The sequence below is a fragment of the Pan paniscus genome, chromosome 17, assembly GCF_029289425.2.
Source record: "Pan paniscus chromosome 17, NHGRI_mPanPan1-v2.0_pri, whole genome shotgun sequence".
Taxonomy (NCBI): Eukaryota; Metazoa; Chordata; class Mammalia; order Primates; family Hominidae; genus Pan; species Pan paniscus.
The window spans coordinates 48,731,084-48,747,501 of record NC_073266.2 but is presented as its reverse complement, the minus strand read 5'-3'; the positions used below and the strand labels follow the sequence as shown (position 1 = coordinate 48,747,501).

The 16,418-nt window shown below is 34.0% G+C and overlaps 1 protein-coding gene and 1 non-coding gene across 2 annotated transcripts in view; one reads left to right on the top strand and one right to left on the bottom strand.

The window, feature by feature from the left end:
- Positions 1-16,418, bottom strand: part of DSG1 (desmoglein 1) — a 36,027-nt gene that overhangs the window by 6,238 nt on the left and 13,371 nt on the right. Inside the window, exons 6-14 of the mRNA XM_003830259.5 lie at positions 16,185-16,351; positions 14,329-14,463; positions 13,852-14,037; positions 11,442-11,701; positions 9,598-9,737; positions 8,034-8,312; positions 4,325-4,458; positions 3,913-3,982; positions 1,714-1,922 (exon numbers count right to left, since the gene is read on the bottom strand). Of these exons, the coding sequence (XP_003830307.2) occupies positions 1,714-1,922; positions 3,913-3,982; positions 4,325-4,458; positions 8,034-8,312; positions 9,598-9,737; positions 11,442-11,701; positions 13,852-14,037; positions 14,329-14,463; positions 16,185-16,351 (1,580 nt within the window). The remainder of the gene's footprint in view (positions 1-1,713; positions 1,923-3,912; positions 3,983-4,324; positions 4,459-8,033; positions 8,313-9,597; positions 9,738-11,441; positions 11,702-13,851; positions 14,038-14,328; positions 14,464-16,184; positions 16,352-16,418) is intronic.
- On the top strand, positions 2,441-2,546 carry LOC112437864 (U6 spliceosomal RNA). Its single transcript, XR_003026366.1, has one exon. It is a non-coding gene; the product is annotated as a U6 spliceosomal RNA (small nuclear RNA).

Genomic DNA, 16,418 nt, shown 5'->3' with positions numbered 1-16,418 from the left:
GGCATAAAAATGTGTTGTTTTTTTTTTGGTCTGGAAAAGGTAGTTCATAGTTGAGTTGGGTTCACTCAGGATTTTGTTTTCTTTCCTTCAGATGGAGTGAATATGATGATTCTGTGAAGGTTTATTGCAACATGACTTTTTCAGCACAGCAACAGGAAAATTTGACTCTGGGTCTGTTCTACAAAATTAAAGGTGATCAAAGACACTTTTAAAAAATATAATCTCTCTAAATTCAAAGTAAAAGCCCAAAGACATATACACTTTCGTTTCATCTTTGTTGTTCATAATAGTAGATTGTAAACTTTCAGGTTAACAGAAATACCTTATAGGAAACCAACTCATTGTGCCATTCATATAAAAAAATGATTGAGCCTTTGCAATTTGCCAGATCCTCTGTGTTTGGAACTTAGCTATGCATAATGAACAATACCAGATACAGCTGTTCTCTCACAGAGCTTACATTTTGGTTGAGTGAGACAGACAACACAGAAGCATATGGTCAGGAGGTGGCAGATGCAGGGTAAAGAAAAAGAAAGTGATGGGTGTTGTTCTTTTAGATAGGGTAATCAAGGAAGGGGTCTCTGATAAAGTGATATTTGATCAGAGATTGGAAGGAAGATATTTCTATGTTATTAAAATATAACAAAATATTTTGTTGTATATATGAATAAGTATTCCTATGGTTTTCAACAAGCCTCATTACTATCTATTGCTATTTGAATGCTTTTACCAATATTTTGTTTAAAAATATCAGCCACTATTTAAACCTTCCACTAGGTTAGTTAATGAAACCACTTTAGGCCAGAATGTAGAAGGACAGAAATGTTTTTCTAGTCGATATCAGGGGCAGGAACTTCCTGAAGATTGGGTATCACATGGTGTGTAACCATGGACAATTGCATCTCTTCCTGGGAATGGCAAAGTTAAATTCTCCTGCAGCTGCTTCTCCAGGCTTCATGCTCTTCCCACCAGCTACAGCTCGTTCTTACAATGTTTTGGAAGTAGACTATGGCTCTTGACCCCACTCTCATTAACTATTTCCTCTATGTCTAGAACTGAGCTACGTACTGGCAATATAATGTAGAGAATATATGGATGAGACACTAAAAGTGGTGGTAGACATATAAACTGACAGATTTTAGCAATGATAGGTTCTATAAATGTGTAAACAAAGTACTGCAGAAATACAGATGAGAAAACATTAATCCTATTTTGGATGAGAGGGTAAACTGTAAAAACTTCGGAGGGAGAGTGATATTTGGACTGGGTCTTGAAGGATGGGTAGGAGTTTGTGAGAGACATAGTGGGATGCAAGCATTCCAGGAGGGGCACAGGATAAGCAAACACATGGAGGTGAAAGGTGTGTGGCAAAGGTGCTCAGCAAGTGGAGTTGATGGCAAGGAGTAATTGGAGACGAGAGGGAGGGTTCATTTTGTGAACAATCTTAGTTAACATGTTAAGGACTTTGGATTGCATGCCATGAACAAAAGAGAGCTGGGAGCCATTGGCTGTTCTTACGTTGGGGAGTAAGGTGCTCAGGTCAGAGCTTTAGATATATAATTCATTAACAGCATGGATTGTTGGGCACAAAAACTAAAGGCTGAGAATCTAGTTAGGAGACTCCTGCCAAAGCCCCTTTAGGAATTAGTGGAAGTTTGGTGAAGAGCAGCAGGCGCATGGATGGCGAGAAAGGCATGTGGCTAGGAAACTTACCTGACAGAAGTAGCTTTCCATGAAATTCATATTCAGACCTCCTTCTCTACATTCCCTCATAGAATTTCTTCTTAATGTTCCAGAGTATTCTTGACATATCTCAGGCATTCCTGAAGTTTTAACTCCCTCTGTTAGTTCAAATCCTGTCATTCTCTCTCCTCCTCCCAGATCTTGCATTTCTCTGCCACCATACTCATTTGTATAAACTCCTAAAAGTGTTGATCAAATTAAATTTATTTTCTTTAGTCTATCATAAACTAAAAAGTAACAACTTGCCTTATAATATATGATTTTTTCATTTAAGTATGCATTTGTGAACAAAGAAATAAAAAGATAATACATAAAGAAAGGAGATATAAATACAATATTGAACTCAAAATAATATTATTAATTTGTTAATTTGATAATTATCTGTTGAGAGATTACTATATTCTCTGCTGGAAGTGAAGGCTGCAGAGGACTTAAAAAAAATCTATGTCCTAAAGCATTTGATTTCAACCTGTAGGAAATTGGAGAAAAAATACTCAAATTCTGAAAGTTAAAAAAACAGTGTAAGAATGCCCCAATGTATAACTAGAAGCACAGGACATCCAGAAAAAGACATGAGAACCACTGGCTTTCAGAGAGGAGGCCATGGCTATGTGAGGAGAAAGGTTTTCATGAAGAATCTTGGGTTTGCACTTGGATGTGAGGAGTAAGTGGAAGCCTGTTACTGTATTTGAGGTAGGTACTCGCTTCAGTAGCACATATACTAACATTAGAACTATATAGAGAACATTAGGATTGCCCCTGCACAGGATGATACGCAAATTGGTCAAGTGTTTCATCTTTTTTAAATTAAAAAAAAAAGAAATATTTGAGGTAGGTGAGATAAAATGATGGCCGGGACCGTGGAACTGCTGTGGAATGAAGAAAGTTGTCAGTGGGATATGTATCCACTGGCTTTAGTATGTGAAGGATCTTGAGTTTGGGAACAGTCTGTTTTTCATGCTTCAGTTTTCCTTGGTGCCTCTTATGGTGCTTTGTTCAAAATTTGTGCAAAAGTTTGTAGATTTAATGGGAACAAATGTGTAAATAAATACTGATGGATTTGAGGATTTGATAAAAGTCTTGAGAACTGATTTGGTGTCAGTGAATACGACGAGTCAACAATGAGATTCTGCTTTTGAGGTGAGAAGACATTGGGGTTATTAATGAAAATGGACAAATCAGGTGGAGAAATAGATTTAAAGACTACTGTGTCCAGTTCTTTGAATAAGGTCCAGTTCTACAAGTTATACACATTTCTATGCCTGTTAGTTTAAAGTAGAAAACAATGGTTACTGTTTAAAAAGACTATGAGAAAAATAAGCTAACCAATAGTATTTATTTACCTTGAGAAAAGTAATGTGATACAACTATTTTCACAGATATGAGATGTTATTTTAATTGTTCTTTTATTATAATGGTAGTTATCCACTTACTGTGAAATTCTAATTGTTCCCTGGGTTCTGCCTGTGAACTGGTCTAGATTCCTGTTTTAAGGCAAGTTGTATTTATACAGTCTTACCCACGTGCTGGAAGAAACTCCACCATGTGCACACAATCTCAGTTGAGAGCTTAGAAAGATTTTGATAGTGTTTCATCCACTTGCTTTCAATTAAAGAAATTGGACAAATATTTTTTAGGTAATATTTGTGATGATACTGAAAATGGATGCAGTTTTTTTCTTTGTTATAATAAGCAGCTAAAGTCAAAGCAATTTTGAATCCTTAAATTAATTGTGTATAAAGATTTTAGCCTCAATAAATGAGCACGGGTCTATTTTAGTTGGGTTGTACTTTAATTTTAATTAGTGTATATATGTGTATGAAATATGTGTGTGTATGTATGTTAATGAAATTTGCTCTATTAAATTAAAAATCTTGACTAAAACTTACTCATGGTTACAATTCAGTACTTCTGCATATGCAGAGATCCTAATTTGGACATCTTCTAAGTACTCTTTGATGGTTGAGGAAAATTTTTAAAATGCAGCATAAAACAATAATAATTACCATAGGTTTTTCCTTGCCATTTAATTTATAAATTAGTCATTTAAAAAAGAATGATATAAACACTTTTGAAGAAAAATAAGATAATTAAAAAACAATAATCAAAGAGAGAAAATAGACTTCCTACTTAAGCATTTGAGTTGTTAAACAAATTCTTTTTTCTTACCTGAGTTGTCAATGCATTCAATTATATTTGCGTTATCAGGTGGTATTTGTGGTATGACAGTGGTTATATCCTAAAAGACAAGAAACAACATTTCCATTTGTAGTGACCAATGACTATAATCTTTCTGCAGTCATACATTTGGTTTATTCTTAAATTACCTCAGATTTCCTTAAAAAAAAATACTATTTAGGAAATTCTGAAATCCATTTAAAATTTGAACTTCACTTAGAAAATCTTCCCTAGTTACTTCCATCTAATTTTGTTGTGTTTCTGATTCCTCTTCATTTTCTCCATTAGCTTTCTCAGCACAAAAAACAGCATAGACTGTGAGTGATGGCGGCCATCTTGGTTCATGTGTGAAGACTGAATTTCAGTGACTACCAACGGCTATTTCTTAGAATGTGGCACTTACCCTGGGTTCAGGCTGTGGTCCTTCTACTGCCCATGAATGAATTGCTCCATCTGAACATTCGGGAACAGGCTCAAAGCCAGCTGCACTACGAGGAGCACCTCCACAATCACAACAGATCATCAAAAATGGGACCACTGGTGGTGGAGGGATAGTAATACTAGAGTTAGCACTGGGTGCAAATAAAAAACAAAACAACCTGATTTTTTATGGTTAAATTTGAATTCGTAATATAATTCTGGTAGGTTCTAAAATTATGAAAGTTTCAGAATACAAGCTGAATGATGGTCAGACCCCAAAGTAAATGGGAGCTTCTGTATATTAGACTGCAGTCAATTTTAGTTTATTTTATAGTATTAAAAATTACAAATAGTGGGCCTGGCATGGTGGCTCACACCTGTAATTCCAGCACTTTGGGAGGCGGAAGTGGGTGGATCACTAGAGCCCAGGAGCTTGAGACAAGCCTGAGCAACATGGTGAAACCCCATCTCTACCAAAAAATAAAAAAATTAGGCGTGTATGGGGGCTTTTGTCTGCAGTCTTAGCTACTCTGGAGGCTGAGGTGGGAGGATGGCTTGAGCCAGGGAGGTTGAGGCTGCTCAACCAGGGAGGTGGGCGGTGGTTGTGCCACTGCACTCCAGCCTGAGTGACAGAGTGAGACCCTCTCTCAAAAAAAAAAAAATTACAGATAGTATTACATTATTAAAACTGATTAATCTTTCCATGTCATTATTTAGGAAAATATTAAAGGAGAGAACAAGGAAAGATGAAAAGGTCAGGCAATATATTTGATCCTTTGTGTTCTCTCCTCCATGTCTTTATTGTCTTCCTTTAACATATGCTTGCCTTTATTTCAACAGTAAAATCTTATTCATGCTTCCAACAATTCTCTGTGAGGCTATTTCCCCCATGCAAGTGTCTTTTCTTTCAATAACTCTTATACAAATAGAAAACATCACACTGCTTAGCACTGTCTTTTGCTGTTAAGTGGAGTTTTCTTATTTATCTGTTTATTATCAGACTCTTATATAATCTAATCTTGGTAAATGGTTTTGAATAAATGGATGAAAGAAAGAATGTGTAAATTAAAATTGTGAAGAAGGAGGAAAGGAAAAAAGAAGGAAGTAAATTAGGGAAGAAGGAAGGTAGTAAGGATAGACATAAGGGAGAGAGGGAGAGAAGAAAAAAGAAAAAAAGAGGAAAAGAAGCCCATGTATTGGTTTTCTGAAAATCTACTAGAGGAAACTTTGGGTCTACAGGTAGTGATGACTAAGGCCCATATATAATTTATAAATCTTTTATTTACTACAGTACCCAGAGGTAGTCCGCAATATAAAAAAACAACTCAGGACGGGCGCGGTGGCTCACGCCTGTAATTCCAGCACTTTGAGAGGCCAAAGCGGGTGGATCACGAGGTCAGGAGATCGAGATCATCCTGGCCAATATGGTGAAACCCCATCTTTACTAAAAATACAAAAATTAGCCGGGTGTGGTGGTGCACATGGGTAGTCCCAGCTACTCAGGAGGCTGAGGCAGGAGAATCGCTTGAACCTGGGAGGCAAAGGTTACAGTGAGACGAGATTGCACCACTGTACTCCAGCCTGGGTGACAGAGTGAGACTCCATCTCAAAAAAACCAAAAAAACAAAACAAAAAAAAAGAACAAAAAAAACCCAGAAAACAAACAAACAAACAAAACTCAACATGAAAGTTAGGTATTATTTACAGTAGTGATAATGAGCACTTGGGTAATTAAGTTACTCTTATGAAGTATTAAATTTAAACATTTTAAATTTAAATTAAACATTTAATGTTTAATACTTTATTAAACATTAATACTTAATGTTTAATACTTTATTAAACATTAATACTTAATGTTTAATACTTTATTAAACATTAATACTTAATGTTTAAATTAAATTTAAACATTAAAAATGTTAGTTGGTAATAAATATGAATAACAGAGAGAATGAACTCTTTTCATATGTATTTTATGTTATATTCTGCAACTTCACTAGCATTTTTGCCTTTTTCTTGTCTTGGTTCATTTTGATGAGAATGCTTTTTTCTTTCTCTCTTTCCCTTTTCTCTGTTTCATAGAACTTTTCCTGGTTATTACTTCAATTAATTATGAGCCAGTAAGAATAAACTCTTATTTGTTAATGTAAACATTTCATTTTTTGGAAGTATGTTTTAAATTTTGGAAAAAGAACTCCAGCTCTAAGCTGTGTTATCACCATGGCCAGACTCGTTGTTCAGATGAGCCCAATGTTGATGAAAACTTCAAAAACATGAGTTATTTAAAATCAGAGAAAACCCAGTTCACAAATAAATATAGCAAAACATATCTGTCACTGTTCACGTGCCAAGAAAAATGAAAGTAGAAAAAATATTTTATACGCAAGTGCTCTGACTTCACATTTTGTGTGAGCATTTGATTTAAATATCTGAGGTACCTTCTGACATTAAGATTTTATGATTCCACATTTGAAAATGACAATGTTTGCATTAACTTAATTGTAATGTGCAGACTACAACCTACTTACTTTAGAGCTCCTGTTCTCATTTCTCAAAGACTGTGCCATGAGGTTTATCTTGCTCTAATTTCTATCATCATTCGAGGTAATGTTAACAGCCACCTGGAGAATCCACTGGATTCTACCTTTATAGCTAGACCCCTGACTAGTGCTACCCTAGTGGCCATAGAACATGCTAAATGCTTCATGTGTGGTACTTCTTTTTCATCATCAAAGCATTGTTTTAAGGTAAGTATTATTTCATACATGAAAAAAGCAAGGCTCAGAAAGGGTAGGTGACCTTAGGAAGACTCAGACAATTAGGCTTAGAAACCAGAGTTTAACCCTTGGTCTATTTGACTCTCCTTTAATTAATACGATGAAGTGTTAGCATAAATAAAATCTCTTTGAGACCTGGCCCCTGCCTATCTTTTAGTCTAAACTTTCACCATGCTGTCACGCACGTCTTTTATTTTTTGCACATTGGAGTTCTTCATTGCAGTACCTTGCACTCTCATTCTTTTGGGTTTTTGCACATAGATTTTTTTCCCCTTGTATTGTGTTCCCTTTCTCTTGTCCATCAGACTAATTCTCATTCATCTTTTAAAATGCAACTCAGAGTTTACTCTTTCTCTGTAGCCTTTTTTTTCTTTCTTTTTTTTTTTTTTTGAGACTGAACCCCCGCCTCCTGGGTTCAAGCAATTCTCCTGCCTCAGCCTCTTTAGTAGCTGGGATTAGAGGCACCTACCACCATGCCCGGATCATTTTTGTATTTTTAGTAGAGATGTGGGTTTCACCATATTGGCCAGGCTGGTCTTGAACTTCTGACCTCAAGTGATCTGCCAGACTTGGCCTCTCAAAGTTCTGGCATTACAGGCATGAGCCACCACACCCGGCCCTCTGTAGCCTTTTCTGATTGTCTTCTTCACTGAAATAGCAATTTGAGCTTGCTTGTTATGGCACTTTCCCATTACATTGAGACTTATTGCAAATAAATTTTTATCCTCCACAGTCTTATAAGGGGTCAAAAAGTTTAATTTTTTCATCTTATAAACCCAGTGCCAAACATAGAAGTTTCTTTATAATTGCACAAAATGAGAATTTGTAAAATACGTTTTATCAAAGAATCAGAAAACTTAACTCCTCCCCCAGCATTTTTTGGGGGACACATATACATAGGATTGCTTAAGTACTTACATCCTAAGACCAAGAATCCCATGATAAGGAGTCCAATGCCAGCAGGACCAAAATGTACATTGTCTGATAATTCACGGACTCCGTTTCCGGGTGCAGGAGTAAATACTTGGCTAGAGACAGTAGAAATTGTGCTGGTATCATAGTTAGTGGAAGAAGTACTTTCTTGTCTGCCAGTATTGGTAGTAATTTCAGTGTTCGACTCTGTGTTAGTCCTGTCATCTTTATCAGAACTTTGAATGTTAATATTAATTGTACCAGTGCAAGTTCTTTGAAGATTATCTGTAATAATGTTCAAAACGGAAGAAATATTTTAGACATTTAGTGTAGTAATGGTTGGACAATACAGAATTATTTTTTACATTAACATTTATTTCAGTGTCTTTATTCCCATAATTTCTCCTAACTTGCAAATCATCCCTTGTTTTTGACTCGGTTTTAAAAATCAATTAAATTTTTATATTATTATTATAACTAATTATTAGCCATAGTAATACTATTTATTGGATTATTTCTTTACATCACCAATAGTTGGATATTATATATAATTTGAAAAGTATAGAATTACAGAAAGAAGCAAAACAAAACCAGAAACCAAATTCATGGTAGCAGCACCCAAGGATGACGCCTGCTGATATTTTTAAAAATGTTCTTTTGTCCTTAATTATAATGCCGAATGGTTGCTTATTATTTATGTTACATTGATGTGATCATATGGTTCATGCCATTTTTTTACTTTAAACTATAAGTATTCTTTTGTATTTTAATAAACTTTGTATTAACATAGTTCCTGATGGTTATATAATTTTATATCAAATGGACCATGGTTTACTTACCCATTTGCCTATTATTGATGTGGTTTTCAATATTTAATTATTAGTGCTGTAATTAACATCTTGTGCATTCATCTTGTTATATTTAAACTTTTCCTAAGATTATTGAAAGTGGAATTATTCAGCAAAAATATGGGAATAATTTGTTTGAGGTTATTTTTGTAATCTTTATTACATAGATGTGAGCTCAGTTGTCTGACTTTATTAATTGATGTAACCCTAGAATCTAGCACAATGGCTGACATTTACTTAGGACTCAATTATACACTTTCTAAATAAATGAATAAAAACATTCTGGAAGTATATAACAGAAATATGTTTAAATCCAGTCTATATGATATCAAAGCCCATGTCCTTTCAGCTCAACTATGCTAATCCTGTTGTTTTGTTTTTGTTGCTATTTTTATCATTATCATCACATCCTTCTAAACATATATTGTTATTGTTCCATTTTAAAAAAGAGACAACAGCTATAGATGGATTAAATAACTTCTCTAAGATTCTATAGCTAGTAAGTGATGGTAGAAGACACAAATCTAGTCTCATTTCAGGACTCATGGTCTTAGCTACTAAATTATACTGCCTCAAGTTGTTAAAGATATGAGTCTATAATGCCCAGTGTGACAACTTTTGTTGGAAAGGGGTTACTTCAAAATGTGATAATTAAAATGTTAATATCTTAAGGTATATACAGCTTTCTCTAGAAAAGATAAAAATGTAAATTGTTTTCTTACCATCTATAGAGAGAATCGTTCCTTGGTATTTTCCTCCCAGCATATTGTACTGTTCCCTGGTAACTTTATTTTTCAAAGTGAGTTTGCCTGTTCTTGAATCAACAGCTAGAAGGTCAGCTGGATTATTTCCCATTACATACCTGTATTTGAAAGAAAATGATACAAATTAATGTCAGCTATCTAAAAAAAGAAATTTTAATTTAAAATGTATTTTTTTCAGTGAGTAATTATAATCCCTAGATACAGTTTTCAATTACTAGAGACTTTATTTTTTTTCAAGGCAGTCTTAGCAATATGGAGCCACTCAGGGATATATCAAGATTTACATTTAAGGAAAAAAAATTACTGAGCACCCATTTCTGATGGAATGTCTTTTTATGCCCACTTGGATGTCAGAATAATCCTTTGATGCTTGCACTCTCATTTTCATTTGATTTAGGTAGCAGCAGAACTATTACAGAAGACCCAGATCCTAGGATTTCCCGGGCTGCTCCTAATTCTAAACCATTCTTTTACAAAGAAGTTACTTCATCAGCTTGGCCTGAACTTCCCCCGTTTCTGCTCCTCCTCCCCGCATGCACTAGAACTTGACAAGACCTCTTTTGAATTCCAAGCTATGGCCTTGCCTTGAGCCTCTATTCTATTCTTTTCTCATCTTTGACTTCGGTGTTTTTCTTCTCATCTACTATTTGTGAAACAAACACTGGTTAGGTAATTCTCTCTCTCTCTGTCTCTATCTGGCATTCTGCTAAGCTCTGGGTTGCGTCTACCTTCAGTGAACTCACTCCTGTGGGGTACAAGAGCGCTCATCAGCAACATGGTACAGTGTGACAGGACTTCTAACAGAACTACTCACACTATGTGAGGAGAACACCAAGAAAGAACTTTTAAAACACATGGGTGGGCTGAGTGCAGTGGCTTAAGCCTGTAATCCCAGCACTTTGGGAGGCTGAGGAGGGTGGATCACCTGAGCTCTGGAGTTCGAGACTGACCTGGCCAACATGGTGAAACCCCTTCTCTACTAAAACAAAAATAGCTGGGCGTGGTAGCAGGTGCCTGTAATCCCAGCTACTTGGGAGGCTGAGGGAGGAGAATCGCGTGAACCCGGGAGGCAGAGGTGGCAGGGAACCGGGATCGTGCCACTGCACTCCAGCCTGGGTGACAGAGTGAAACTCTGTCTCAAAAAACAAACAAACAACAAACAAACAAACAAACAAAAAACCCCCAAACAACAAAAAATGCATGGGTAAAGTGCTTCTCCCATTCTTCTTCTCACAGTCACATGTGCAAATACAGGTACATGTGCACGCACAGATTTTTTTGTGACTTGGTAGAAATATCTGCATATATAGAGTTTTAAAAAATTACATGGCGTAGTTTTCCTTAATATAACCAAATTTTCACACCAGCGTTATTGACCAATATTAAATGCTGAATAAAGTGAAGAATATAATTGAAATGAGCTAATAAAATCTAATTGATTTCAAGCTGAGCAGATTTGCAATCGGAAAATCATTCCTTAAACTCTTCTGAGAGACTAATCACGGCCGGTGGTAATCAGCTAATTGATCAATAAGACATAGAAATACAGGAGTGTCGATACTTTTGAGACATATTATTTTCACATATCACATCTTTACAGTTTAACATCTTACATCTTGCATGAATTTTTATGTTTTCTTAAGTTAAACATTTTAAATGCAGTTTATAGTACTTTTTACAATTAAATGATAGTTTCAAAAATAATGAAAAGTATTTTAACTCAGATACTTATAATCTATAAAAAGAACATATGTACTTAAGTTCAATATGTAAGGAAAATTAGCTGAAAATCTCATTCTTACCTAACAGTCGTTGAAGGTCTACCTGTGTCCAGGTCAGTAGCTACAAAGTCTCCCACTTTATCATTTGATCCCATATTACCAGTTACAACATATGTCTTTGAACCTGGACGAAACACTGGGCCTTCAATTACATTTAACACGGTCACAGAAATTGCAGATGCTTTCAGTTTATATTGAGACATAATTGAATGATGAAATTCAGCTTTATTTCTGACACCAATACTGAGTTGCAGATTCTGCATAGCTTCATAATCTAAGGGCTAGAAAATAAAGAGTAAAATAGTTTTATTATAAGAAAATAAAACGTTCCAGGTGAAAGAGAAATCCTTTGATAATAGCAAAAAAAATCTCATTATCTTTCTTTTATGAAACACAAATGCACACAAATACACAATCTATTCTTAAATTTTTAATCTTTAATTGATGTAAATTCGTGCAAATAAAGGAAGAAACAATTCAATTCCCCTAGATTCATTGTTAAAAAGTTGAAAACATATGACATGAGCTCTAATTGTTCACCAAACAAATTAAAAACTTAAAATAATACAGATAGTCAAATTTATGTATTTTTTAGTGCAAAGACAATTTATCCTACCTTCAATCATTTTATGTTTTTCAGAAAGTAGCTATTTATTACACAGTATGGGTCAAATATATTAGAGTTTCAATCATTTGAGTGGTTTTATCCATAAGAACTATTTAGAAGAAATTTCACATCTGTAAGTGTGACTCTGAATAAATCAGATAATATAATGTAATATATATATAATATAAATAAATCTATTTTCTTCAACATGTTCTAGGAAATATTTATTTCATAAAATAATAAAGTAGTGATTTTCTTTATGAAAAATGATATTAATATCCACAACACATAAAATCCACAAACAATTATGCCATTAGGCCCATACATACCAAATATATTTTTCTAAAATTTCACAAGAGTAATTTAGATAAAAATAGAATTTCACACATTGAACTCCCCTATTTAGCTAAAATTTTGAATCTTTGTTCTAATATTGGTTTTATTTGCAATTCAAAGAATGGATGTAAAATCAAAAGTATATATACATTACACACACATAAAATATATATATGTATAGAGCTATAACAAAGGATTTAATATATGATATGTCTGGGCAAACAATCATCATTCCCATTTTACAGATAGAGATATTGAGGACAGATAGGTTGAATAATTTTCTAAAGTAATATAATAGTTTGGGGCAAAATAGATTAGACTCCAATTTCCCCAGTATTGAATCCTAAATAGTGTCATGGAAAGAATGTGAACTTCATATCTGGAGAAAACTAGGTTTAAATGTTGGCTGCACTACTTACTAGCTATGAGAACTTATGCAGGTTCTGTGCTCTCTTGGAGCCTCAATGTCTTTATCTGCAATATGGAAATAATATAACCTAATTTGCAGGGATGCTGTGAGGGATAAACTAAAGCACCTGCATACTGTCTCAAGTTAAATACAAGCTGTAGGCATGGTGACACTTTAAGAAGACACAGGAGGCAAAAAGCCACACATTCTTATGGGGACAGAGTTGTTTGAGAGTCTGTTTTCCAGACCTATTCTGAAAAAAGAAATAGTTAAATAGGGATTATATTTTACCATGAAACTATATATTGCATGCAACATATACAATCCATAAACAGCTGTTGTAGATTTAAAAAATTGACTGTGTAAGTTGTGTAGCACAGGGCGAAACTTTGACTGTCAGCTCCCTAGGAGGCAAATTTTTTTTCTCACTTCTCAGATGAAATTTTACTGCAGGTAAATGTGGACCATTAATATGGGGAGGACATAAGAGAACGGCATCCAGTTGTTCTGGACCAGTTGACTTGGACCAAATTTCCAGTATAACTGTGTTCCTAATAAGCCTTGATCAGCAGCCACAGTGAGATGGGAGTGTGATAATTCTACATTTATAGTAATTTAACTTAAATTTTATGAAAACACGCGGGAGGAATAAATACATTTTTATTTACATGATGAATATTCTACATGTGTAATAATTGACTTACAATGTTGACATGGACACAGTTTTAAAGCCCTATTAAATATGCTTTAAAAAGTTCTTAAGACATTAACCTTAAGGATTAATTACACTTTGTTGTAAGCATAAAATATATTTTTAAGTGTTTTCAATTTATATGATCTATTTGGGAGTACTGTATTGACAAACTGTTTCCAGTTAAAATTCAATACCTGTTTTTCTAAAATGATTATAAGCAGAAAGACTATCTTAAAAAGCTCTATGTTATATATAAATTTAAAACACAGTAATTTTTATTCTTTCACTAAGCCAAGTTTGTGAAATGTTAGCATCATTTTATTTTAAGCTTAAGATTTTGAAAAAAGATTAAGAAAACAAAATATTTAGGATAATTATACCATACCTTAACAACCTTTAAAATTCCCACATTTGTTCTTTCATTCATTTCTATCTCAAACCAATTTCCTTCATTTCCAGAGATAAAGAAAATTACTGCCATCCAGTTAGCTGAGAACTCTTCATCCAAATCAATTACTCTAATCTCGAGCAAATTTGAATTTAGAGTATTTTCTTGAATTTCTATGGTATACTGAAACAAGAAGTGAAAACTCTTAGCACAAACTGTGTGAAACAGAGAACTACAGTAGGCTTATACTGGAATGTTGATAACTTCATTATTTAGAAAAGATATCTGTGGTTTTCATCTCATTTTTCATTGCTTAACTCCATTTATTCTTGCATAAACACAAGAAAAAGGTATGTGTCTACATTTGGGTTGTATGTCAATAAACATAACATGTGCCTCTGTAAGCAGAATTGTTCATATATGTTTTAGAATATAGCGAATTTAGATTTATTAATTCCAAGAACAAATACTTACTGAAGACTGTTCCATGTAAGGGATATTATCATTGACATCGAGGATTTTAATGTTGCACTCACATTCCGCTGACATGCCATCTGCCCCGCCATCTCGGTCAGAGCCTCTTACAGCAAGAGCATACTGGCCGTATTGCTAAAAATACATATTACAGGCAATATCACACTTGACGTAGACAGCCTTTACTTTGTCTTATGTAAAGTTCTTTGAAAAGTTGGCTCAACGTTTACATAAATCTATGATAGAGGTAGGGTTAACACAGAATATGGGAAATCCACAAGTTTCACATGATTATTCCCAATAATACTTATCATGCATTATTTAAAAGATGCAACACGTTTTAAAAGGCTTCATTTCTTATTAATAATAATATGTCCAGAGGTTGAAAAAGTTTATAAAGGGTAAAACAAACCAGAATGATCTCAAGGAGAGAGATTAAGTTTACCAAAAATTTATGGCATGAATATTCCATGACCTAAATAATCAGCCCCCGAGTGTGCAAGAAGCATATAAACAGATAACAAAGCTTTGTGTTTTGAGAGGTAGTGGGTTATGGCAGTGGAATTATTGGTGATGTATCTATTCTTGACTCTATTCAATGGTGCTTATATTTCTAGAAGCTGGTAAAATCTATGGAGGCTTTCCTTGACTCATGCAAAAATGCACACTCATTCAAAATGGTGGATATAATTTAGTGGGTTTTATAGAGACATCTTGAGGTCTCTCCATTGACCCCAGGTTGAGAATATCTGCCCTGGTGGCTTCCCAATGGCTGCAGAGTCCCTTTCCTTCTGACAGCCCTTTCTTACAGTGCTTTACCACGAAAGCTCTTTTGACATGAAAGAAACCTCATTGGGCTGTTTAAGACAGTTTGAGAGAGAAAAGTGTAAACATTCAATTTCTTCTAATGTTGATTTTCAAACATGTATAAAAGGAGACTTAGGTAACATAGAAACTTGTAACATTTAGATAATTAAAGAGTATTAAAATAATATGATTTATCCTAAACCTAAAAGTCATCAGCAAGAAGATTGTCATTTTTAATAATTAAAACAAAATTAATTGAATACCATCAGAAAATAAAGCTTCCTCACTTATGCTCCTAATGTACATTTAGGTCACAACATTCTATTAAAAGACAATTTTTTTTAAATAATGAAAAAGCACTTATTTTAAAACTAAATCATAAAATCACAAGGCATGCTAGAAACCTCATAATGCTGATTTTACTCTGTTAACATCACTAGTTATTTTCTTACTTGTAAATAAAAAGATTGGTCAGTCTGTCATTTAATTCCTATCTATCATTCTTGTCCTGTGGTTCATTTCCCAAAGTAAATGAATGGGTGAGCTATCAATAGATGTTACATAGGAAAAACAAGAATTCTGTTGTCAATGGAGCTTAGATACGCTAGGTTAAAGAAAGAGAACTTAGTGTATCAATATTCCTGGAGCCTCCAGCATACTCACATGCATTGTAACTCACCAAAACATGGACATATAGCAAGTCATTCCTAAATTCATTTTATTATAGAACACACTTTTTAGAGAAATGGAGCTTTTGATTCTACCTTAGATTCTACCTTAGGCATATTTTCATGTACTTTCACAATATAGTTTTCTTAAATTGAAGCAAATTTTAATTAATTAATTATATGAAAAATAGTACAAAATGTAATTGAAAAATCCTCCCTTTTTCATTTAAAAAATATTTCTTACATGAAAGAATTATGTGAAAAAGTTATACAAGTAAAAATTTAAACCATCATTTTCTTCATCTCTTTGTCTCTTCAGTATCCTTGCTTTTAGAATCAGTTCCTTTGAGACCAAAAACCCACTTAAAGAAAAAGAATTACCTCTCTGTCTAGAAAATTATTCATCGTTCGAATTTCTCCAGTATTTCTGTTGATAATAAACATTGGTGAATCTGAAGGTTCTTGTCTTATAATCTTGAAGGCTATTTTTGAGTTCAAATTGTTTGGTTCATCTGCGTCAGTAGCATTGAGTATCATCACCAGTGTATCTAGAAATTAAGGAAAATTGATTGCAAATGGGTGATTTACATTTTTGTTACAGTAGAGTATATCACC